General features: G+C 36.6%; 1 protein-coding gene across 2 annotated transcripts in view; it reads right to left on the minus strand.

The window, feature by feature from the left end:
* Window positions 1–1,001: 1,001 nt before the first annotated feature.
* The window catches only part of TAF4 (TATA-box binding protein associated factor 4), a 40,509-nt gene continuing 16,017 nt past the window's right edge, over window positions 1,002–25,493 (minus strand). The window contains exons 3-16 of one of the 2 annotated variants that reach the window (XM_049816833.1): window positions 19,751–19,917; window positions 19,112–19,231; window positions 17,241–17,360; window positions 16,369–16,491; window positions 15,229–15,318; window positions 13,892–14,143; window positions 12,250–12,394; window positions 11,767–11,881; window positions 10,976–11,145; window positions 9,730–9,860; window positions 8,970–9,095; window positions 6,674–6,730; window positions 6,473–6,592; window positions 1,002–2,532 (exon numbers count right to left, since the gene is read on the minus strand). In XM_049816833.1, coding sequence (XP_049672790.1) covers window positions 2,365–2,532; window positions 6,473–6,592; window positions 6,674–6,730; window positions 8,970–9,095; window positions 9,730–9,860; window positions 10,976–11,145; window positions 11,767–11,881; window positions 12,250–12,394; window positions 13,892–14,143; window positions 15,229–15,318; window positions 16,369–16,491; window positions 17,241–17,360; window positions 19,112–19,231; window positions 19,751–19,917 — 1,904 coding nt within the window. In that variant the 3' untranslated portion in view covers window positions 1,002–2,364. The other variant, XM_049816834.1, reaches the window with a different exon arrangement.

Consider the following 25,493-nt stretch of genomic DNA (forward strand, 5'->3'; position numbering starts at 1 on the left):
CTTCCCAACTTACCTGCCACAGCTTTGCAGATACCAGTAGCTCAGTCGCTGGACAGCCAGCGGTGATTAACACTTAGAACCAACACTTGTTACAATTAAAGGAAGGCTATGACAATGTTTTGGCCAAAAGTCAAAGTTGTTTCTTTCCACTTAATAACATTACACAATTTGAAAGACAGTTTGGAGTTTACAAACAATTAAAATCTTCAAGTAAGTGTCATACACGGTGACAGGTGAGTACATCTCTTTAGGAGCTAATCCGTTTTTTCGGGGAGACAACTGGTCTCCTCACGTGGACCAAGTCAGTGCCGGGCCGAGTGCCAGTTCAATAGTAGTGTGCTTGGTGCAGTCGCCTGTAGATAAGATTTGTCTATATGCAAGAAATAATAATCAAATTAATGTGATTTTTCTATTAATCTAATAGCAGGATTAGGCCCTCACGATTTGGAATTTTTTTTTTTTTTAAGTTGCCCATGAGAGGAGGAATTAAAAAAAACAAACCAAAAGCTAAACATTCATAACAGAGCATCAGAAATACACCTTCTCCGATTTTCACATTAATAATCAAAAGTGTGTCCCTGATTATATTCTTTAATAGTTGTACTCCAAATTCTGTGTTTTATGTCACACCTTCTTCTGAAAGCCATCGTAGTTAATTGTGGTTGAGGGATTAGGTTGCCTTCGAGGAGAGGGTGTTTTATTAAACTTTCACTAGACAAAACCAAAATACTTTTAAGAGCTCTTCAAAAACTTTCCCTGCTGAAAAAAACAAAACAGAACAAACCCACTATCCATTGATCTTAGTCCAAGACCCCTAAGACAACAACAACATTTCAAGATTCATTACATACCTTCAAAACACTGACAAAACAAAACAATATAAAAAACCCAAAGTGCATCTTTAGGAAACAGCATCCCCTCAGGTAGACTAATCTTTTACTGTACCAAGAAAAATAAATCCAAGAGGAGAAAAGATTTAGAGAGAAAAATACATTAGCAAATACAGATAAATTTGTTTTTAATAAAGGAGTTAATTTTCTTTCAATCCTATATAAAACAATAGCAATTAAAAACTTCATTTTTGAAAGTAAAATATTTACATATGAACAAGTAACTGTGCAAAATTTACATGAAAAAAAAAATGGAAAGACAGGATTTCCTAAAAGACAAAATAAAAGGGGTGTAACAGTTGTCAGGTGTTGATAAAAATACTGATCAGCATTCAGTTTACACGCAAGAGTTAAATTCTACCATGAGAGTTCACACAAAGAAAGCCAAAGTATTTACAGTCATAAAAGTACTATCAATAGACAATTTAATACAATAACCTCTGAAAATATAAAGAACCAATTAGTATATTTGTAATAAAAAAATAGGTACAAAGAAGGGACTTTGCTCTGGACATCTTTAAAGTAGGCCCACAGCTTGCATACAGTCTTTTAGCAAAATAATTATAGTTTACATAGCCATTTTTATGTTATGTGCCAAAAATTATGTACAATTACTGACAAAATACACCAACCATTTTTCAACACTTGATTCACACTGAGAAACAGTCTTTTGATGATTCCTCTCAACTTTGATTTTATTTAATCTAAGCTTTCACTTTAGCTAAAAAACACAGTGCAAGTAAAATATATTTATGCTGAAAAGGTTTCTCTTTTTTTCCTTTTTTTCCTTTTTTAACTTTACAGCTTTACAAACTATAGCAAATAAAATGCATTTTTACAGATGCTGCTAAAACATTCAGAAGTAACCCTCCTTTATGGGATTTCAGGGCCTCTAATAAGCAATAATGTGATTAAAATTGAGGTTATGTTTAAAATTAACTGTATATCCCTCTAGATTTTGAACATTTGGGGGAAAGATAAATATTCCTAAAAAATCAGTTTGCTTTGCTAACTGACTGTTTAAAAAAAAAAAGCTAAATGAAATGAGGTCATCTGCTGTAGACATATGCCTATATAATTGATTTAGTTGAATAAAACTGAACTAAAATGCACAATTAATGTCGAAACTGCTACAGGGCTGACAAAGGGTAGCTAGTTATTTGCTAAACGATTCCATCAGTCTTTATATATGGCTTGTTTGGCAAGAAGGCCACTCAATCAAGAGATGAGTTAAAATTTAATTGTCCATTTATAGTATCCACAGGCCTTGTAAGTATCCTCACTGTTACAGAAATGTATTTCTCTTATACTGAAGAGTTTATTTATAAACAGGAATATAAAACTGTTCCATGTAAAGAGGTGGTTGTTTTTTAAACAATATCCCATTTGCTTGTTACAAAAAGGCGTAATTTGCAAATATATAAAAAATGTCCTCAGGCGTCTCTCCGTCAAAAATACCTTGATCTTTTCCATTTTACTTAAGGAATGCTTTATATAGCAATAGTGAATGGCTTGTCTCTCGCTCATTTTCTAAACAAAATATGAGGTCCCTGAGGTTCACCCGCGTTATCCTTTGTCGCGTAAACTGTCTGGTTGTTCCAACTCCAGAGCTGCCTGGGACTGCTGCACTTGAACCGGATCCCTGCAAATGAGAAGAACAGATAAATCAGAACATGTCAATGCTCCCAGGTATTCCAAAACTTTTCAGAGAAGACATGCAAGGTAAAAATTAAGTGACTACGTACAGGAAGCTATTAAACAGTATGCTGTATGCTACCAGATCAGAGGTTTCTTTTTAAATCTTATTTATAAACAATAGTTGAACAATTAGAACTTTCAGTGACATTTAATATAGACAAAAACAAGCCCAAAGCACTGCTCTTATCTTTAGGAAGGCACTAAGGACAGGCAATCCCAGCAACCAAAACAAACGGAAGAGACAGTATTCTTCACAACGTCAGCATACAGATCCCAAGGGTAGCCCTGGAGTTCTGGACGAACTGGGGAGCAGTCCTATCCCCTGGACCGTGAGGTCTTGAATAATGTCCTAGAGATCCCCCCTGATCTTCATGGTAGGGTGCCATGAGCTCTCCTTTTGGTGACAACAGCTGTAACCAAGCTCAGGATTATGTTAAGAAGTAGCTATCCTAGACACAGGCATTCTCCAAGGATCTCTGAATTCTTCTCCAGCATTCAGCAACACTTATCCCTCTGGTACACACTGGTAATTTTCCACACAAACTGGCAAGATAAACAAGTAGTATATTATTATATTTGTCACTTCAAAAAAAAAGTCCAGGAGAAAAAAAAATCATTTGATATCTTTAGAGATACCCACATCGTTCAGCTGTTTAGATGTATACTGCCTGGTAAGCGAGTTATAAAGCAAGTCTTCTGGGGCTAACTCCAATGCATTTTCACTGGCAGAAAACACAGTTCTGATAGGATACACACAATTAATGCAACTCTTCTATGACTACTGTGCTTTCCTTTATACAAGCAAGGAAATCCTAGAGTGCTTTAAAGTCACTAGCCATCGGGAACACTATCCAGCAATAAGGTGCCTCTGCCAGTAGAGATGGGGATTTGATCCCATCCTGTGCACACGCACCAGAAACGCTTTTTTCGGCAGGAAGAGCGGTCCAGTCTGGGTTGAGGCTGGCAGAAGGGCACAGTCCAGCAAGGACAGCTAAAAAGTGGCATGGCTCAGAGCAGCAGCGACCAGAACCCCTCTGAAGCAGCCTCCCTGCTCCTCCTCACCTGTGGCAGCAGTAAGGCACAGTCACCAGTAGATGGCACGCAGAGACCGAAAAGCCAACTTTCACCTCAAATTTTAAAGTCGGGAATCTTTTTGGCAGTTCCCTGTTGCCGATACCTTCTATCTTTATGTGTTTATGTAAATAATGTTCCGAGAGACTGGAAACAGGTTATATTTCTGTGGCTTATCTATGGAATCTTTTTTACCTCCAATTTAATTTAGTATGATAATGTTTTGTTTTCTTTTTTAATGGAACTTTGATACTTAATGACACAAGAAGGTCCAAATGCACTCCACTAGTGAATAAAGATTTATCTGCTTGAGAGTTTGGAGAATTTTAAAAGGCTGTTCTAAATAAGAACACCCTAGTCTTGAGAAAACCCAGAATTTAGAGTAGTGCAAAAGTGATGTGAATAAGCTGCTGAGGCTCACACTAATACAGTCCTCTTGATATTTGAAAGTAGTGTATTTATGATCAGCGTACATTATTGATTAAGAAACCAATGTAAACTTGCTCTGGAAATTACCATCTCTGGGTTAGTAGTATACTGTATTCAGTGCAGGTGTTCCTGCTTCACCACATTGCTAACGGTGAAGTCAGGCTTTTGTTTCTCAAGCAAGTTACCTGTTGAACTAGCAAGCATCAAATCATTGAAATCCTGTAGTTAGAATGGTTTAAAGGCTGGATTTTCAAAGAGATATTTTAAGGCACTTGCACAACTTAGGTTGCCTAATTTCCATCAACTTCAATGGAAATCAGAAAACGCAGGAGAGCATTGGATGCTAACTAGATTTTGTCAAATATATACATATGATTACTAACAAGACAATCGAAAGAATCGTTGGAAGGGGTTTTGGGTTTTAAATATTCTGTAGTAGAAGCGGAAGCCTGATTTTATTATGTAGACTATAATACTTTAAATGCAAAGGTAAAATTTCAGGAGTCTTTAAAGACACAGAACTCTGCTACTCATACCCGCATGGAGTAAGTTAGGAAGCTTTTTGGTAACTTTCAGTAAAATGACACGGACATAAAACTCTAAAACTGACAGCAACCTGTTTTGTAAAGTTTTGAAACAAAACAGTATGATTACTACTTAGAAGTGATTTTACATGTAATTAAGATTCAGCATTCCTAGACATCAAAAGCTTACATTTACAAATCTGTGTCTAAGTAATGACAAACCTTATTTTCCACACTTCTTGTAATATGCCTTAACTACAAACTGCATACAAATGGTGACAAGTGGAGCTCAATTTAAAAATGTCAAGTGACACAGCAGCAAAAGCACAGCTGTGAGTCTATCAGATCAAAAGCAGCTGGTTCTTAATTAAACAGACAAAAAGATTAGATTTCCAGGGAACCTGTAGTTAATTGGTTAACCAGTAAGTGATTAATCTAGGATAACTAAATTAGTCAGATTTAGATGAAATACAAACAAGTGTTCACAGTAGATGTAAAATACATTCCATAACCTAAGTGACATTAACAGACTATTAACGTTGCACAGTTGAGCATGCCTAAGTAAGCAATGCCAACATTAACGCTGCATGAGATACTTCAGCGTATTCCTCAGAGACAACTTCATTTATATACACATCTTTGTGAAAGTGCCACATTCTGCAATTTTTATAATTTTAAACCACATTTATAAACCTTTAATACAGTAATTTGTTAACTTATATTAAAAAAGGTCTTATTATCAGTAACAGGCATTTTAGTAAATTTTGAAACTGAAAATTACTTTAAAAGATGCTCAAGAGGCTTGATTTTTTTTTCTAAATAAAAAATAACATTTACTAGTGTTCAGATTTTTTTCTCTAACATTTTACATCAAGCATGTGTAAATTGTGGCTTCTAGCAATTCCGTATAAACCAAGGTGAATTATTTTGAAACAAGAGGCTTTTCTGCAATATAAATGCTTTAGCACTGAAAATTTGGAATTCTCAGGGAGTAATAAACATAATTATTAAATTATTACTACCCTGTCACTTGCTATCAGACACAGAACTCTCAGGGAAAAATCCTCAAATTATGAAGAGAGCTTTTGGCCCTGTCAATGACAAGTTTCAAGAAGATTTTGTTCTTTTTAAACACTAGAGAAATCCCACATTGAATGTCTTCCATGAAGAAAGCAATTTTGTACCATTTCATGTTTATTAACTTGTTTAGAAATACAGGAGATAAATCTACCAATCTACCTGAATTTAAATTAACATTAAACTAATCAGATACTGAGCATACTGATACTTAGTCTGCAGAGAAACTTTTAAAAGGCCAGATTAAACAGTAGAATATATAAAGGATATGCAAGAACATCATAATCAGATGGAATTGGTCAAACTGATCTGCTGTAGAGATACTAAAACTAAGGCCAACCAACAGCTGAAGAAAAAAAATCAGGAAAGTTCCTATAACCTGAAGCTCCTGCTGTCAAATTTAGCAGTGATTCAATTCTACCACTGCACCCACCTCAGCAGCATTACTCTGCACTCTTATTTAGTTAGGTTGGCTACAACCACAACAGTCTCTTCCCAAAACTGTGGGGGTCCAAAAAAGCAGAGACTTGAGAGAACAGAGATGGCTTTTCTAACATACCTCCAAGTTCCACAAATCAGGGAATGACAACTCAAATTTTATTCCCTATGCCACTACACAGATGCTAAAAATTGATCCTGATCTTGGAGCAAGCAAATTATCTGAACACAAAAATACACTTCCGCCACTCAGAAAGCTTCCACAAACTAGGGAAAAAAGCTCTGAACAGAAAGGTTTTTACAGAGACTGACGCAGCAAAACCAAACATTACAATCACACTGTACCTCTGTCCCTGATCCCGATCCCGGTGAATCTATTTTCCTTTTCTTTCTGGGACCGATTGCAGCTAATGCAGTCAAGTTGGCATCCCTCTGTCTCATCTGTGCTAGCTCTTGTTGTTGCATCTGCATTTGCCAAAACAAGTACAGTTAATTATTGTTCTTTCGATTTCCAAAATAAAAGTTCATGTTAAGGTGAACACTTACCTCCTTGGCCTTCTGTTTCAACCTAAGCTGTTCTGGATCTTCTTGTCGAGATCGAGACTATGTTGATAAAGGATGAACATGGCATGGTTGGAGAAAAAGAAAAAAAAATTAATTCGGTTACAAAAGCAGTTAAAGATTACAAGTTTTACACAGCATCTGAAAGTTCTTCTTAAACTTCAGCAGGAAGTGGAGAATACCTATCACTCCCAGAGAAGGCAACAGGGGAAAATAATTTTTAGAAATTAAAAGCAGTTTTCTATTTCTTAGTTTCAGGTATCTATTTTTGAAAAAGCATCCCCTTTTTCAGCTTTGTTAAAAATAGCCAAGGAACAGCTAAGCATTCATGCCTTAAACGAAAGCATTATAAGACACAAATTACACAGATCTGGGAATTGAAATACAGACACTTTGCATATGAAAAAAGGAATCAGACCTGTGCTTTTTGGAAAATTTCCTCCCCTTGCTGTGTAACTACGCACTTACTAAGAACACATCTTTCCGCTACACTTACACAGACAAGTCAGACTCCCGTTTGAACAAACTGCAGCTAACTGACCAACAGACCATTTACATTAGCAATTGCCCATTTCACTTAGGCACCTACCATTACTTGTACGTATCATATTTTTAGAATCAGAATCATTCAGGTTGGAAAAGATCTTTAAGATCATCGAGTCCAACTGTTAACCTAAGTGTCCACCACTGAACTGTGTCCCTAAGTATCACATCTACATGTCTTTTACGTACTTCCAGGGATGGGGACTCAACCACTTCCCAGGGCAGCCTGTTCCAATGCTTGACAACCCTTTCGGTGAAGAAACTTTTCCTAATATCCAATCTAAACCTCCCCTGGCACAACTTGAGGCTGTTCCCTCTCATCCTGCCGCTTGTTACTTGGTTAAAGAGCCTGACCCCCACCTCACTACAACCTCCTTTCAGGCAGTTGTAGGGAGCGATAAGGTCTCCCCTCAGCCTCCTTTTCTCCAGACTGAACCCCAGTTCCCTCAGCCGCTCCTCGTAAGACTTGTGCTCTAGATCCTTCACCAGCTTCGTTGCTCTTCTTTGGACATGCTCCAGCACCTCAATGTCTGTCTTGTAGTGAGGGGCCCAAAACTGAACCCAGTATTTGAGGTGCAGCCTCACCAGAACAGAAGTAACAGAATGTATAATTTAGCAAACTTTGTTGTCTAATACACATCTGCCAATTCATTTTTTGTGCTACATATATGAATTCTCTTAGTTTCTTGGTTTTTCTAAAAAGTCAACAAACAGAAAACAGGAAGAGCTTCAAGACAGTCTTTCATCCATAATCTCACATAAGGAAAGATTAACTATCTTCAAACAAATCCTGACTCTTGTTAATCCCATATACTCTTTAGACCACCAACAACATAAATTATTTTAATTCAATGCTCAAGTACCCTTAAAATATTAAGCTTCTCCTAATGATTAACCTACGTCTTCCCTGCTGCACTTTAGGTGCAGGAAACACAGGGAATTATAAGAATATGCAAGACACAGTCATGAAGACCTATGCCTCACTCCAGTCTTTTCCCTTCCTGAAGTAAATGGATTTACTCTCTAACCTTACTTCATAGGTCACATTTCCTAGACCTTTAAATTGCTTTCCTTCTGAAGTCTACTTGGCACAGGGTCAAAAAACTTGATAGAGTATTCCAGCTCAGGTCTAACAGGAATCAACGGAAATGGAAGTGTTAGTTGACAACCTATGTGCAAACACGGCACTACAAAAGTTGGATTTTGACATTATCAACTCATACCAGATCACAAACCCGAAAGAAACCTTAGGTTGTTTTGTGAATTACTTTGAGACTGCTCCTGCCTAGTTAGTCATATTCATCCTATATTCAGGTCCCTGAGGAAAACCACAAAGTCTATTGCTTAGAATTGTGCTTACATCAACTGCTTCCTATTTATTGTATTTCTCTAACTTGTAAGAATCTTTCTGAATTCTATTTCTAGTCTCTAAAATACCTGTAACCTCTCTATTCCATTGAAGAGTACCACCAGGCTATTCAATTCATCTTTTTCACAATGCAAAGTGCAAAAACTAAGTTTTAAGACCTACTTTAATCTGGGAACATGCAATGAGGCTGGCAAAGAAGCGCTCTCACATACTTTTACCATGAAAAGCAGAACAGAGCTCTAGCTAAAGAACATATTCATCAAGCTCCATCTTTGAAGATTAGTCTTCCCCTTCATTGCAAGTGCTTTAGAATGAAAAGAAACTCTGCAAATGACACTTAGCAAACGTGAGTGAAATCCAAGCACTTGCCTTTGCTGCACGCATTAAAATTTCCCTTTCTTGTTCATCTTTACGCTGCTTTTCTATTTGATCAAGTTGTTCAAAGAACTTGAGCTGTGCCCGAACGTCACTTGCTTGTTCGTATCTTTCATCATCCTGAAAACACAGCAAATATGTTTCTCATTACATTTCTTAAAAACAAAGCTGTTAGCTTGTACTGTAGAACATATACATTTAAAGCTAAAATGTTCACTTTGTCCTTTTCAAACAAATAGCAAGTGTATATTTACACCAGTCAAACCAGCTAGAATTCTTAAAAGCATTTTGTTCTATTCCGTGAATCATCAGATTTTGACTTCTAAACTAATATCGTCACAGCTTTAACCTCACAAACATATTTCACAGAGGTGCGTGGTTTTTCTAAATGCTGTTTAGGCAATTGCCTCTATTAAGAGCACACATCTGTCAGATAGCAGTCTCTTGAGAATTCAAAGAAGTGCTTTTATCTGCCTATCTGACTGTACAATCATCAACTCCAAACATTTGACATAATAAATAAAGGGGAGGACACAGTTTCTCTGCATTTGTTTTAAAAACATTTTGTATATGCAAGCTGAAGAGTTCTAGTCATCCACATGCATTAATATCTTAATGTAAGATGAATCAGTCGAAGAGAACAACCCAACTTCAGAGAATGAAGAACACCTGAGCTCATGCATTAAAGCCAACACGATAGCCTGCTGTATTTGTGCTAATTTGCCACTTTATTTGTGCAATAAAATACAGTTACCTTGTAAGAAATATTCCTTTGTTGAGCAGTCTCTGATAATTTTTCCACGAGGTTTTGTAGTCTTTGTTGTGTCGCATGTGATACATAGCTAACTACATCAGGATGGATTTCTGTTATTCCATGTTTTTTGCCTATGATTAGGACAGAAGTCACTTGTTAAAAATGATTTTACAATACAGCTAAACATGCGGCTAATCTCAGTCATGGAAATTTAAATGCTGTTTGAAAAATGAGGTGTTCAGGTATTTCTCAGACAAGCATTAAACAGGAAATGGTACACATATGAAAATTTACATTAGCTTAATGTCATGGTTTAACCCCAGCCAGCAACTAAGCACCACACAGCCACTTGCTTTTTTCCCCCCACCCAGTGGGATGGGGGAGAGAATCAGAAAGAAAAGGAAAAAAAAAAAAAAAATCCCTAAAACTTGTGGGTTGAGATAAAGACAGTTTTATAGGACAAAAAGGAAGAGAGTAATAATTATAATAATAATAATAAAATGACAATAATAAAACCAAAAGAATTGGAATATACAAAACAAATGATACACAATGCAATTGCTCACCACTCGCCAACTGACACCCAGTTAGTTCCCAAGCAGCGATCCACCCTGCCCTGGCCAACACCCCCCAGTTTATATACCGGGCATGACATCACACGGTATGGAACACTCCTTCCACCAGTTTGGGTCAGCTGTTCTGGCTGTGTCCCCTCCCAACTTCTTGTGCCCCTCCAGCCTTCCTGCTGGCTGAGCGTGAGAAGCTGAAAATTCCCTGACCTAGCATAAACACCACCCAGCAACAACTGAAAACATTTTATCAGTGTCTTACAAACATTATTTCCACACCAAATCCAAAACATAACACTATAGCAGCTACTAGAAAGAAAATTAACTCTATCCCAGCCCGAAACCAGGACAATTAAAATTTATTAATAAATGTTGTATACTACAGTATAAGAAATTACTGAAGAATGCTTTTTGTTCCACCATCAATTCTAAACTATTAAGTAAATATGATAAAAGTGTTTTTTAAAAAAAGGTAATTATTCTTATTATGCCTTATCAGTCCCTTAACACTATTCTACTTTCATAAGCTGAATCCTTGCCGACAAGCATCAGAATATACAAAAGGTAACAACTCTGGCAACTTTACACCATTCAAAACGATTTCTATGGAAAATGTCTTCAATTAAACCCAAGACTGGTGAAATTTGTTTATTAAAGTTCAAGAACAATCAACATACCTATTTCTAATATCCTTCTTTGTAAAGGTGCCGGGAAAAGGAAGGTTTCGTCTTTACAGGACCTTGTTAATGTGCCCACTAGCTCAGAGTTTGTTGCCAATATCCGAGCACTTTCTTCTGACAGGTTGACTCCAGCCATTGATGCAACATCATTAATGTCATCATCATCCCTTAAGAAAGGAAAACTCATTATAATCATAACATTTGTTGCTTACCTGCACACACTGCTACAATATCACAGCTGCATATAACAAATTCCACAGTAAACCCGAATACTTTATTTCATTTTTGTATTTTATTTGCTTTTATTATATGATAAAATGAAACTAACATAATTTGATTCCAAAGAGCCCTAGAAGTATTTTCGCAGTTCTGTACTTCCTAACCATTTTCCCAAGATCCTTTCTTATGTAATGTTTCAACGCCTCGAGAAACAAGAGACCAGACACAGCACTACCACAAAACAATAATAAACTCCACTCATCACTGTAAGATAGGCTGTACATCTGAATAACCTGAACAGAGTTGAGAAGAATGAAGGAATGAATTCTGTTTGTTAGTGAGGTTTGGTATTTACCCTTAGTGCCAGCTAAATGCTAAAACCAGTCTGGCACAACTGGGTCCACAGCTGTTTGTTAGTCTTTAATAAAGTAGCAAACCTGCCCACAGAAAATCCACCTCTAGTTCTTGCAAGTTTACCCAGCCTGATTCAGCACCACTGCAGTACGTAGACAGATTCCCACCAAGTTCAGCAGGCTGCCCAGGCAGCAAATAAGCATACAGTTCCTCACCTAAAAGAGCCTCCCCCGGGTTCCTTCAGTTTATTCTTCTGAGCAGCAGCTACTTGTGTCGAAACAGTGGCAATAGCTTTGTTTCCAGGTAATACTGCTGGTTTTACCACAGGTACTGCAAGAAGAAAGACAAGACTTGTACTCCATCAAATTTGTATCACAGTTCAGATTTACCAGCCAGTCGTGGGTAGTAATGGCAACAGGTCTGGTGCAAAAGCTTTACTTCAATAGTTTCTGTCGGCATCTCACCCATCTAAAACAGGACCCTTCCACACAATTCCAGTACCCAAACAGTTTCTCTGACTGTAAACGCAGCCCTGACATATGTGCATCCCCAGCCACTATGGCACCATACACTGAAGATTTGAGCAACAGTACAACAGCCATCATACAGCTACAGGGCACTTAAGAACTGACATTCATAAACCAGACTCCAGTTAACGCTATCAAATACGGCATATACCAAGTATCTTGACCTCTTACCTGTCTGAAGTTGATTCAGTTGAATTTGAGGAGTAGTGAGCATAATACGACTATGTGGTTGCCGCAATGCTACCATTGGTGTCTGTGTCAACGTTACCTGTGGAGGCCTTATCAATGCCCCTGCTTTTTGAGACTGTTGGATAACCTGAAAATAATAACAAAAAAAACAACTCTAAACAATCTGAGAAATAACTAAGGCTAAGAATCAGGTGGGAAGAACAAACCCTAACCATCAACTTGTAAGTTGTGATCATAACACATCTGTTCATTGATCTAGCATCAGCACATGTTAAGGTATTTAAAAGTTTCTTTAGATAAATTATACCTTACAGGAAAACTAATATTCCACTTTCTGTGATACAGAAAAGAAATCAGTAACCTATTTCTATTAAAAAAAGAAAAAAGAGAAGAAAAAACAACAACAACAACAACAAAAAAAACCCCAAAACCCAACAAACTTCTATAATCACAAAGGGCCAGTTAAAACTTTCTACATAAGGCTTCTACATTAGAGATACAGGGACAAACTGGATCTGCCTGAACAAACTCTAGAACTAAAAATAGTAGCGACATGATAAAGATAATCCAGCTGATTCTACATATGCTGTTTTCATCCAGAATCAGCATAAGCTACAGCCTTGCAGCGTTGTACTATTGGATTGTTAGGTTAGACTGAGTCTCAGGCAACTAGCTATACTGCTTCTGAACATTAACTCATAAAAGTAGGGTTATGTGGCAATGCTACCAATCAAAGCCATTTATGCAAACTTGTCTTCTGGCCTCAACTAGTTTTCAGAAATTTACTTTCAAACTAGTGTAAAGAAATCTACCAACTCTGCCTGTTTTGCAAGCTCCATTTCTGTAACTCCACAAGTCTTTCTTTTGCTCCTCTTGCCACTATTTTATATACTTATTTTAGTTAAAGGCCGAGCTATTTTCTTGTAAATCCAGCACTAATTAGTCAATGTTCAGTTTTTATTCCTTCCCTAGGTTCCTAACCTCTTTCTATAATACCTAGGTTATAAAGGCAGTAAGACCAATATAATCACTAGTTTTTCTCTCAAGGTAAATGAAAAATATTTGTGGATTGACAGAAGAGATCTCTCCATTTTATATGAAAATTTACGGACAGAGCAGCTTAGATGATCGATGAACATTTTACAGGGAATGCTGAAGTACTAAGTAGGAAAAAACCCCTCATAATTTACTAACATATTTTAATTAATACACAACCTAGAAAAAGCTTGCACTCAGACACTGCTTTCCTATGAGAAGAGGAAAAAAAAGTGCTGCACGTTATACTGTTCTTTGGTTTATGTCCAAGGCCTGAGAAAGTTAGTCTTTCTCCTCTTTTGGGGTAATCTGTTGTTAGACTTATGAAACTAAAGACCCTCCAAGAACACTGCACTCTCATGGATATGCAGTGATTGAGACAATCTGCCAATATTTCATGCTGAAAGAGTAAATAATATAGTACTTTAAGCAAAAATGGATTTTCAATTAGACTTACTTTTCTTAGTAGCTAGTTTCTCTAAAGAGGTTGAAGTTCTCTGATGGAGCTTAACTACCAGTTTAAGAAGAAAAGTCACTATTATCAAAAAAACCCTGTGCAATAACAGATGATGCACTTCAGCTTACGTACCAGTGGTGTAGACTGCCCTTGTTTACTAACACCAACTTGTGTAGGCTGAGTTAGGCTGATTACAGGTTGTTGGAGAGTACTCGTTACAGTTGCAGTCGCCTTCCCTGCTGTGCGCTGAACAGAGGAGCTTAGAAGCACCGCTGCAGATGGAATCGTTGCTATCGTTGCTTGTGTTGTTGGCTGCTGCTGTTGACTTTGTTGAATGAAAGCTGCTGAATCTGGTGTTAACTGTCTCAAGGCAGGTAAACTCCTCTGAAAAGAGGAGAGAAAAGAATTTGCTTGAGTATTTTAATCCTAGATCACACAAGAAAACATTAATTGTAAAAGGCAATGCATTTCATTTCAGTCCATTGTATCAGTCTTAAGTGCACCTGAAAAAACATGATAGCTATGCTCACAGGAATACCATGCTACTTCATATTTAAAGCTAGACAGAGTGACAGTACCTTTAGGTGTGGAAGCTTGGTATCATGGGCAACTAGATTATGCAAGCCTATCTGAAACCCCTGATATGTATTTAACAATCCAAACCCATGCTGCCTTCGTCAGTTGTATTCCTACGTATATACCAAGCTATAGCATGTGATGGCTTAAAAGACCTACTGGAACACCAGTGAAGATTTCAGAATAGCTCAGAGACCACAGTTTTTTACCAGATTCTTACATTAGTTGTTTTCTTGTGGTAACAATTTTGTCCTCATGAACAGCTCAAGGTTGAACATCCCTTATTCATATATTAGTCAAGGAGAGTTATACTCTTACCATACAGGGCTGTTGCATTTTCTCCAATTTTCAGATGGTAAATGTTTTGGAATAAACATTATTTTGAGATCTGTCCCATTACTATAAAATTTATGACAAATGGAATTTATTATTGAGGGGTGATAAATTTCCTGTTTATCCACAAAAACAGGTATACAGCACAGGCAAAAGAGTATGAGTTTGTCCAGGAGGTACAGTTTTCTGTATCATTCAACCCTTTGTTTTCTTTCCAAGACTAAAAAGAGGATAATAAATCAATTCATAGGTTTGGTGCTATGGAATGAAACTGCTTGTAAGCCATAGAAAGAAAACTTTTCAGATTTCTCAAAAGAGCTATGATGTGACACTATAGTAGAAATTACATTATTGACTGTGACAATGATTCATACCAGCAAACTCTTGGAACCAAAAGGCAGAAATATTTTTTAAGGGAGCAAAAGTCCAACCAGGCACCATTTAAAATTTCCATTTACACCATTTTGGAATTCCATCTATACTGGTAATAGATGTGCTTGTTTTCATTGCTGCTGATACATAAGCACAGAAATATGTAAGGACTAGCAAACACAAGTTACCTTCAGGAAAGGCACAAGGTAAGGTTGAGGTGAAGAATTAAGTTCTCTGTACAGCCTACTGGTAAAGTCTTCTGCTTCGATTTTTCCATCCTTCAAAACAGAAAATCCAAATGAATGAACTTGTAGAAATTAACTTTTACACATACTCAACACCAAAAAAAAAAAAATTAAGACTTAACGATTTATTGAAAATAAGTGGCTTTATCATCCATCACTGTTTAGTTGTCAATAGCTTTATGGTAGTATCTAATTTTACTACAAATTTCAACTACTAAGACCTACAGTGCCATCTTCCATTTTCTTCATCCTGTCTTTCAGTCAATTTTAAGAAACATCTTCAGTTGTTCTCACCATTACAGGAATGTCCTATCTATAGATTAAAGGGCCAGGTGGAACCTACAGGAATACTTCATGTGACCTGCACTCAGTCAACTATCAACTGCTCAGAACAGCCAGGCAGCCCCATCTCTGGTGTTCTCTTTTCCAAAGGTACTATAGTTCCTCCATTTCAAATAACTAAAAGTTGTGCCCACCATATGCTCAAAAGGCAGATGTCTCTCACAAAACTAAATGTTTATCCCTCATGGGAAGATACACTTTGAATTTTGGTCTTGTGACAACCACTGGGTATCACGTGATAACAGCTGGAATACACAGCTCTACCTTAACTTAAAGGTTGCTAACAACTAGGCTAAGCAATACTAGTACTCATTCTATAAATACTAAGTATGTCAAGCTTTTACATTAGCTTCAGATAATATTACTTACTTCTTTTTGCAAAAAATTGTGACTTCCTACATTCAGCTATTGCACTAGCTGTAGTGTCTTCCCTCAGTACATAATTCATATTTTTATTCACTGTTTTATCAATAAAAAATGTAGAATTTGAAGAGTCACTATTTACATTACTCTCACTTTAATTTAACTCACGTTCTCATGCATGAATATGCATGAAATGTCTCATTTACAAGTTTAAAGGAAAATGTATGCATGTATTTTAATTCATAACAAGCAAAGTTTCAATTTGATTTATCTCAGATTTTATAATCTCCTTCCTCTCAACCCCCCCCCAAACCCTCAGTTTTGAGTCTAAATTTGCCCAGATACTGTTTCTTACAGCTTTTAAAGAACTTTTCTTACCAGCAGGTTCTGTACCAATTCTTTCACATTAGCTGCAGTCTCTGAAGACTGTTTTCCAGATGATGCCAGTTTTATTAATGTGGACAGAAAGTTTTTGCATTTCTTCACATTTTCCATAGTTTCCTGTTACAGCAGGAGGAAGGGTAGAAAGGAAACAGAAAAGGGAAGATAAACTCTTTTTAATACATGATCTGAGAGTATACTCTGAAAAATATAGTCCTTCTCTAGTTCATCGCTACATAACATTATTTATAGATTCAAGTCCCTCACTTTTTAAGACACAATCAGACTGAAATTATTATTTTGCTTCATATATACATATGTATTGCACATTTTTGTTATCAAAATTTAATAAATTACAATTCTTAATAAAGTTAGAAAACACCAAGTATTTTAAGAATGGCACATTGCTATGGGAAAATATGCATTTTAGCAGGACAACAAATAGCAAAGCTCCTCCTTCCCAGTACATAGCATAGGGCACAGATTCTCCCTGTTTTGCAGTCTTGGAAACATGCATCTTGAATGAGTCAGTGACAGCTTTTTATCCCTTCTCATACTGATCCTACTCTGCAGTGCTGAACAATTCACTTTTCTATAAGATACAGCTAGTATGCTTTTAAAAAAAAAGGAGTGCTTTAAAACTGTTACAGAAATCAAAATTAATATGTCGACAGCTGTCAAAATTCAAGTGAACTGTGTTCACGCTTTAAAAATTATATGGTTCTGTTAAAAGTTTACCTATAATTCACAGAACTGCATCTTTACTACTCTCCACTCCGATACGTGTTTGTGAGCATGTATGTATGTACATGCACACATGTATATGTGAATGAACAAAAAAAAGGTTCTAAATGCACTCAGTATCTTACTGTGGCAGCAGTGGAGGTTGCCGTTGTTCCTTGCACTGTTCTCTGAGGAGTTCCAGTTTGTACAGCTGTTGCCGTCCCCAATGTAGTTGTTTGTGCAGTACCACCCAGAACAATCTGAGGCTGCAGAGAATACAAACATAAGATTATTTTACTTGGAATGTACCAAACCTGTTTTTCTGAACCATCAAACAGAAACTGAGCCACAGGACAGTAGAACACCTTTCACAGCTACTATAAAAAGTTACTCATCTGCCATCTGTTGCAGTGGAAAGAAAGAGCCACCAGATGGCACAAAACACTACACATTCAAAACTGAAATCCTAAAAGTTGATTAAGAATCACACGCTTTTGGGTTACCGAATAAAATGGCAAAATAATACCATAAACATAGCCTCATACACTGTGGTTTCAAAACACAATTAAAATAAGTACTAAATTTCTGTGAATGCAATAGCTTTTTTTAGCCTGTTCCCTTAAATGCCACTTTCAGAGGGAGGAATTTCTAAAAAGGCACAACAGACACAAAAGCTCAGGTCTTATCTAGGTCTTTTTGATAAACAATGGGATAAAACATTTCTCTAGTTTTGTAGACAAGTTGGTAATTTAAAGTAGGAATACCACCTTTAAAGAATCAACATTGTAAACATGAACTGTGTATGTGAAAAGTTCTTTCGCGGACTTCCAACACAATCTAATTACTAACAACAACCCAATCAGAGAGACAGTAATTCTTACCAAGCTAAAGCTAGCTCTCAGAATTTTAACAAATCATTTGTAAACTTGTACTTTATATAAAGATGCACAAGAAAAGAGACTCCAGTGCTGCCAAAGCTAACTTTCATTGGTATTTTGGGAGACAGAAAAGGAGACAAGGATTCAATTTGTCTCATTTTTTTGAAATTAGGATAAATGAAGTCCATGGTATGCTCATTACAGCAAAAAATATGCAGATGGAATGATTTTTCTTGTCCAGTATAACAGCAGTGCAAATTAAGGAGACTCAGTTAGGTAAATTAATTCTTAGATCTGGAAAGATCACTGGCATAGGCAAAAGCTCTCTGAGGGGAAAAAGGTTAACTGGATGCATAGCAAAACCTGCATGTTTTAAATTAAAACTCTCTAATCCTGTCTACTCAAAGGATGAAGAAAGCACAATGAAACAGATTAGGCGACAGCAATCATATTGTATCACTGTTGCCTGGAAGCCATGTGGAGAATTTCACACTTCTGCACTGTGTTTTAAACTCACACCATCACCCCTCAAAAAAAAAAAAATCTACAAGAAAGCCTATCATTAATACAGGCCAGGCTATTAGAAGAGAGCCCACATACTAAGACACCACTATTTATCCTTGAGTTATCAGAATCTCCCTAAGTATATAGACCAAAGCAGAGCCTCGTGAAAGAGGGAGAAAGAAGGCTTGTGGAAGAGAAGACTACCAGGGCAGTCTTTTTTGTAATTGTAAATTTTGCTGCAGAATTCAGAGGACTACAGATCCATCACAGGAATAACATCACAGTTCCAAATCTGAAGGGAACTGGTGTCACTTTCTTGAGGCAGAAAGCATAAAGGTATTTTATTTTAGTCAGTTCTGAGATTATACAAATTAATAACAGGGTATGTTTAAATATACATGCATATAGGTATAATATGAAGTAATAATAATATACATATTAAAATTTATACATATACATCCAAAATATAGAGTAAATTGAGATCTGCAAATATTTTAGAAAGGATAATCCAGAAGATATTTCTTCCAGGCACTTAGCAATCACATTTCTTGTATTTCTGACAGCCTCAAGCAGGTTTTCAGCTAATCTTAACAACTGATATATCTCATGTATACATTTCTTCTCTACAAACTCACTTGCACAACAGGAGGACGCTGTAGCGTTGTTGTGGGTTGTACTGTTGTTTGAGCCTGAGACACTTGCTTGATAATAGTAGTTGGTGTCACCTGTCGTGCAATAATAGGCGTTCCTGGAGCCTGGGGAAGAGGAAAAAAAACACAAACACATTAGTTCCTACATTTAAATAGTATCTACATTATCCAGTATTTTGTCTCTGGATAGTTGCCATTATTACAGATACAAAGGAATGCATCTGGACCACTATAAAACTGTGAGAAGGATTTTTAGTCTTAACTTAATGCAACTGTGATGATCTCAGTATACATATCCACTTTTTTCTTTTAGTTTTATAAAGAATAATGATTATTTGGGGAAAAGAGTTCTCATGTTAACCATATATGGTCTTGAATGGTCTTCTTTATATCAGTTTTAAACTTAATGCCATTCAGCTAGGTAAAAATATTTTTGATGAGTAACAGCCAAACTGTAACAGAATTAGGAACAAAACGCAATGCCTACGCCATTTGGAAAAGCCTGTATAGCACCAGTTTGATCAATGATTTCTTCAAATCACTAACATCATACCTTACTTCCTGCTGTATTCTTCACAGGGAAAAAATCTTACAGTTTTTAACACTACAAATTACTGAACTAACCTGCACTGTTGATATCTGCACTGGAGGAGCACTGGTAGGTGTAGCAGGACGAGGAGTCATAGTATTTTGAGGCTGAGACTGGGCATGTGCCTGTGCTTGCATCTGTGCCAAGGCTTGTTGAGGGATCATCAGCAACTGCCCATTCTCACTACGCACAAGGACCATGCCTGTTAAAAAAGAAATTAGTCAAGAAACATACACCCTTTTCAAATATGAAAGAACATATTTTTTCACGTTTTTTTATCCAAGTTGTATACATACAGAATTAACGTACTGTTGAAGGACTACAGAGCTAACAAAAGTGGTTTAGAATAAAGCAAAATACCCAGCTACATTATCATCTTTTGTATAGAATAGCTTAATTACAGAAATACTCTTTCTCTACCAAAATGCTTGGTATGGAGTGCATCAGAACAATGAGTCGTATTCGCCCTAACCAAAAAAATTCATGTGACTAGAGGTTAAAATTAGCAATCATGTAAAAATCCTACCTGCTCTTTACTAAGAAATTTGTTTTACGACACATTGCAAATAAAATAACATCTTGCCATTAGACAAGATTCCTGTTAGTTTTTCTTTAAGGGGGGGGGGGGAATCAAACATAGGCTTCACCATCAACAGGAACACAATTGTCTAAGTTCTAAATTAATTTCCCATAACAAATTTAGTAATGAAAGTGGCTATAAAATCATAATCTTTCTCATGTGCATCCGCAACAGACTGCATTGTGCCATGTTACACCCCAAAAGAAAAATAAAATGGAGAGGGAAATGAGGCAGTCATTCCCTGCTCAGTCACTCAGATCAATAGACTTAACCCCACAGGGTAGCTATAGGGAACCAGATTTTAACAGGCAGATTTTCAGATGATTGTCTTTCTTGAAGGCACAAACAGGATCTGGACAACATGAACTCTTTTCCAAGAGCTCATTCATTCAGCATGCCTCAGTCAGTCTAGGAGAGCCTCAGGACCTCATCAGCTCTGAAAAAGCCACCTAAGGAAACATACTGGGCACTCAAAATTAGTTAGCCTTTCTGAGCAACAAACTACAGGAGGAAACTTCACCATGAAAATCAAGAGGCACTACTGAAATCAGAAAGTTCTTCTTAAGTGTTGTTCTAGGAATAAAAAGTCTATACATGTTCCCCAACAATATCTGGAGATCTGGTCTATGCCATCTCAGAGCATGACTACTTCAAAAGAATCAAGCTTTTGTTTGCTTTTCTATTCAGATGAAGTGCTGAAATGTTTATAGACAACGCCTTAAACAGTTTTCTTGGACTGTTTGAAAATTAGTGTTAAACTGCAAAAAATCCATATACTGATTTCTACAAAAATTAGTTCAAAAGAAAAAACAGATTATATTAGTTGATTTGCCCCTAATTTTATCCTTGCATTCTCTACATTAACTCTCTTTTAATGAAGCAGAGTCACACAGACATTAAACTAGTTTACATCAAAAAGGTGACTTTCCACTGCGACTTATTTAGAAGTGTTAAGGTGGGACCGCAATGTGCTATGGACAAGAGTTACACCTAGAAACAAATATTCTCAAACTGCTTTTCTGTAGGGAAGGGGGGGGGGGGGGGGGTTGATGTCAACAACTTATTTATAATCTTGCAGACTATAGAAATAAATACTCTTAGTTTAGCTGTCAAGTCCAAAAAAACATTTTCCAAGCCATCCCAAAAAGTAAGGTCTTTTCTCCTGTAACTTATGTAGGGAGAAGCATTTTCATTAAAACAACAAAGCCATACACCACCACCACAGCTTACAAGAAATTTAAAAACCTCAATAGTGAATACAGAGTTTGATCCTGTCAGCTGCTCATTAGAACCATCACTACTACTTTCTCACCATTAGCCTCATGCTACAGGGAGGGGGCTACGAACAAAAAAACAGAGAAATTCAATATTTTAAAAACTAGAGAGTGACCTGCTACTACATCAAGCTAATTCCTGCACAAACAGAACTTGGCACCCTCTTCCAATGTGCAAACATAAAATCTTGGGAAATGAACTCATGTTGCCCATTTTTGTCATCTCTCATAATAATTAGCTGAAGAAGCTAAACACTGAATCACTGGAAATCTTCAATATTATTATAACTGAAAACATCAGTACAGTGGAAGTCTGATTAGAGGAGCTATTTTCAAGTCAATGTCAAATATTACGGCTTGTTGATTACCATTTAGTTTCTAGCAACTGAAAAGGCCCAATGCAACTATACATGCTGTGCTTTCAGAAGCCCTTAAATGTCACTGAATTACACTGGCATCACATAAGAAACTTTTTTCTTAAAATTCACCATTTTGGGGGTTCCCTAGGATATTCTAGGGCTAGCGTACCATCCAAATTCTTTAAAGAGTTACATATTTTTTCCTTCCAGAAGCAACATAAGAGATACTAACTGTAGTTTGAGTAGTTTGAGGTTTGGGATGGGGCCGGGGGCGGGGTGTAGTGTTTTTTAAACTTCTCTCTCAGTGCAAAAGTGACTAAGGTTATTTGAAAGTGCCAACCCAAAGCAGCTCACCTGCATATGAGAACCTTTATAGCATCAGGTACCAGCACACAGCTCTAAGCTACCTGTTCCAGCCTCCAGCTCAATACACACATCAGGCTCAAGAACAGGTCTATGCTACGCATCAGTGTCCTGCAACAGCACAGCCACCCCTCAGGACACCAGTATCATCAACTCATTGGTTTGCTCCCCAAAACATGAATGAGAGAAGAGAGAAAAGAAGGGGAATAACCACAAAATGAAGGTTGACTACCCCTGAAGAGCAAGCACAATGTCTGAACAATTAAATAGTCTCCCTGAGCTACATGCAAAATTAGAACATGCCTACACATTAACATAGCACAACTACTGAAATAGACAGTTGAAAAGCGTATTAATGTGAGCTTTAGAAAACATATCAAGAAAGTTCAATTTTTGGCAGCAGACAGACGAAACAATCATTTGGAATTCAAACCCTGACTCTAAGCACTATCCTGCTAGATTTCTAACTATGGAAGTCTGAACCTTCCCTTAAGTATTTAAGTCATAATAAAAAAGTAATTCATACAAAGCTACATTCGTATCTGTCCCTATTTAAATAGTTCTTTTACATTGCACTCATATTTGATACACAGTTATTTTCAATTTATACAGCTTCTAACATGTCTTTAAGTTAGGGTCTACCATTAATAGATAAATTGCTGTGCATACTTAATGGGCTACATAAAAACATAAAGACAATCAAACATTACAAACATCAGACTAGTCTTGCATAAACTTTAATCATGGTATGACGATATAAGACATTTTACCTGCTTGAAATTATACCTTGTTAGTATATGGGTGATTTCAGAGAAGGTGTAAAAATTCAGATAGTAATGAACTTTGCTATTGAAATTTCCATGCAGAAATTCACTAGTAATACAGTGTGCAGGCAAGTAATTTTTGACTGAACACGTAACACCTCTCCAGACTTGCTAAGAGTTCTTTAATAAGGGAGATGGAGCTGCTCTCTCAGTTTCTCTCCCCCCAGCCCAAATACAGACTCTTTTCCAACCCAATTAGCTAAAAAAGAAACTCACTAACCCAAAACTATACCCAAGCTGGCATTAAGTGGATTTTCAGTGAATTTCAGAAAGCTCATTGGAGCTAACTTGATTAAGAATTAAAAAGAAAGTACCATTTATTTCCTGCTTCTAAACAAAGTCAATGTAGGACTGTAACAGCCCCTCTCTCCACAGATACATTAACCATCTCTCACCTGAAAAAAAAAACAAAACCAAACAACCCAACCCAAAACCCCCAAACATTTCTTTCTCTTACATTCCAAAACTTATATTTTAAGTATTTAAATACAGATAAATATCATAACCACAAACTCTAATGCATAAGGGTGCCAATGCTGTATGAACCAGATCAGAAATGACTACCAGGTACTAGAAGACAGCTAGAATTGTACCAAGGTATCTCACTTCTCTAATTAAATTCAGCAACATATTTAAAGTAAGGATGAAAAATATCTTTCCATTTCAAGTCTACCATCCAGGTTTTTGTCCCACAAACGGATGAATTGCTATTTGAGACCAAGCAGCTAATAAAGATCATTGGAAATCTTCAATTCAGAAAAGGTGTCAATAAAACTTGACCATTTTAAATATCTCTGCCTTCTTTTTCCTAGAAAGTCTGATCACATGTACTCTAAAATCACATTCACTATTAAAAATGCAAACATTCAAGCATTCTTTCCAAGTCTCTCATTAAAAAACTAATTAAAACTAAAATTAATTACCATTTTTGTTAGAAGCTAGAGGCTTAAGAGAATCCTGAAAGAGGCTCATATTTTAGTTTGAATTAAACAATTAATCACGGCTCCAAATGAAGGATTAACAAAATTGAGTTGGATTGCTCCTTACACCAAAAAGACTTGTGCTCCTGACTAGCACAATGGTCATCTCATGTATTCTTGTTGTGGAGACCTTTCCAGATCTCTCCTGTTTTCAAGAGCATTTGGATGGAAAAGTTCATTATTATACAAAGCAGCTGCATGATTCAACACTGTGTCGTCTTTGCCTCTTGCTATTTGTATTTCCATTTGCTAATGGCATTTCCATATACTAAGTGTTCTACTTTGGGTTTTTTTTGTTTATTTGTTTGTTGGTTGAGGTTTTTTTAAATAATAAAATTTGTAAAATCTTGCACTGGAATAAAAAGTGAAGAGCTCCAGACATATGACAAGTCAGAAAAACACAAACCAGGCTTTTTTTTCTAACATCTTCCTCTACCTTCTTTCTTTGAAACATGGCTTGCCTTCGCAAAGACTACAGAAAAATAATTATCAGAATAATAAAGGAAGAAGAATAAGAAAATATTTTGTAGCCTTTGCAGACCACTGATTATTTGTGTAACTCCTGATACATAGAGCTTTCTTGCCAGAGAACTTCTACATCCAAAAAACCCAAACAAAAACAGTTTCCTGTTTTGTTACCAGTTTTTTCTGGTAAACCTAGTTTAGTAATATTTATAGGAGCTGGACTTCTCAATGACAGAGTTAAAATTTTCTGCAGATACAACAGGCATCTTCAGATTACTGTTCTGAGGAAATACACAGTCCAGCAAATTGTCACCTCTGACAACCATACCTAGCAGGTAGCCACTCCAACAGCAACATATCTAGGTGTCACCCTCTCTCAGAATAAATGATCCATTTCTCAGGGACTCAGATTTATACACCAGGTGACATACTGAAAGACTTCATCTACAGTTAGCGAGCACCTAACAGGAGTATCATGCTCGTCACTGGGCATACCAGCATGCAAGAATGAAACTCTTGTGTATCAGTGAAATATAAAACCTAGAAAGTATCCTATCAGATCACAAGTGACAACATCTCTCTTTCTGATGTGGATACTGAACAGAACAGAAGGTTCAAGCTTACCGATTCTGCTCATCAGCCACAATGTAGTTCATTGTCTAATTCAGATCAATTCAGAACCATTACTAAGAAATCTAGACTTTCAATACGTTTATGACAGAAGAATTAACGTATGCGTGATCTTGAAATTGCAATGAGAATACCCTTTTCCAATCTCCTGAGAAAATTCTCTCCTTAAAGTAAAAAAGTAACTGAATTTTATTTCCATAGAAAAAACAGTTAGGGTCAGGGAGAACTGTTAGGCAGCAAAGAATCACCTTCAATACACACACGCTGATGTTCAGAAAGAATGTCCAAGCCTAAAAGAATAAC

The sequence above is a fragment of the Accipiter gentilis genome, chromosome 14, assembly GCF_929443795.1.
Source record: "Accipiter gentilis chromosome 14, bAccGen1.1, whole genome shotgun sequence".
Classification (NCBI taxonomy): domain Eukaryota; kingdom Metazoa; phylum Chordata; class Aves; order Accipitriformes; family Accipitridae; genus Astur; species Astur gentilis.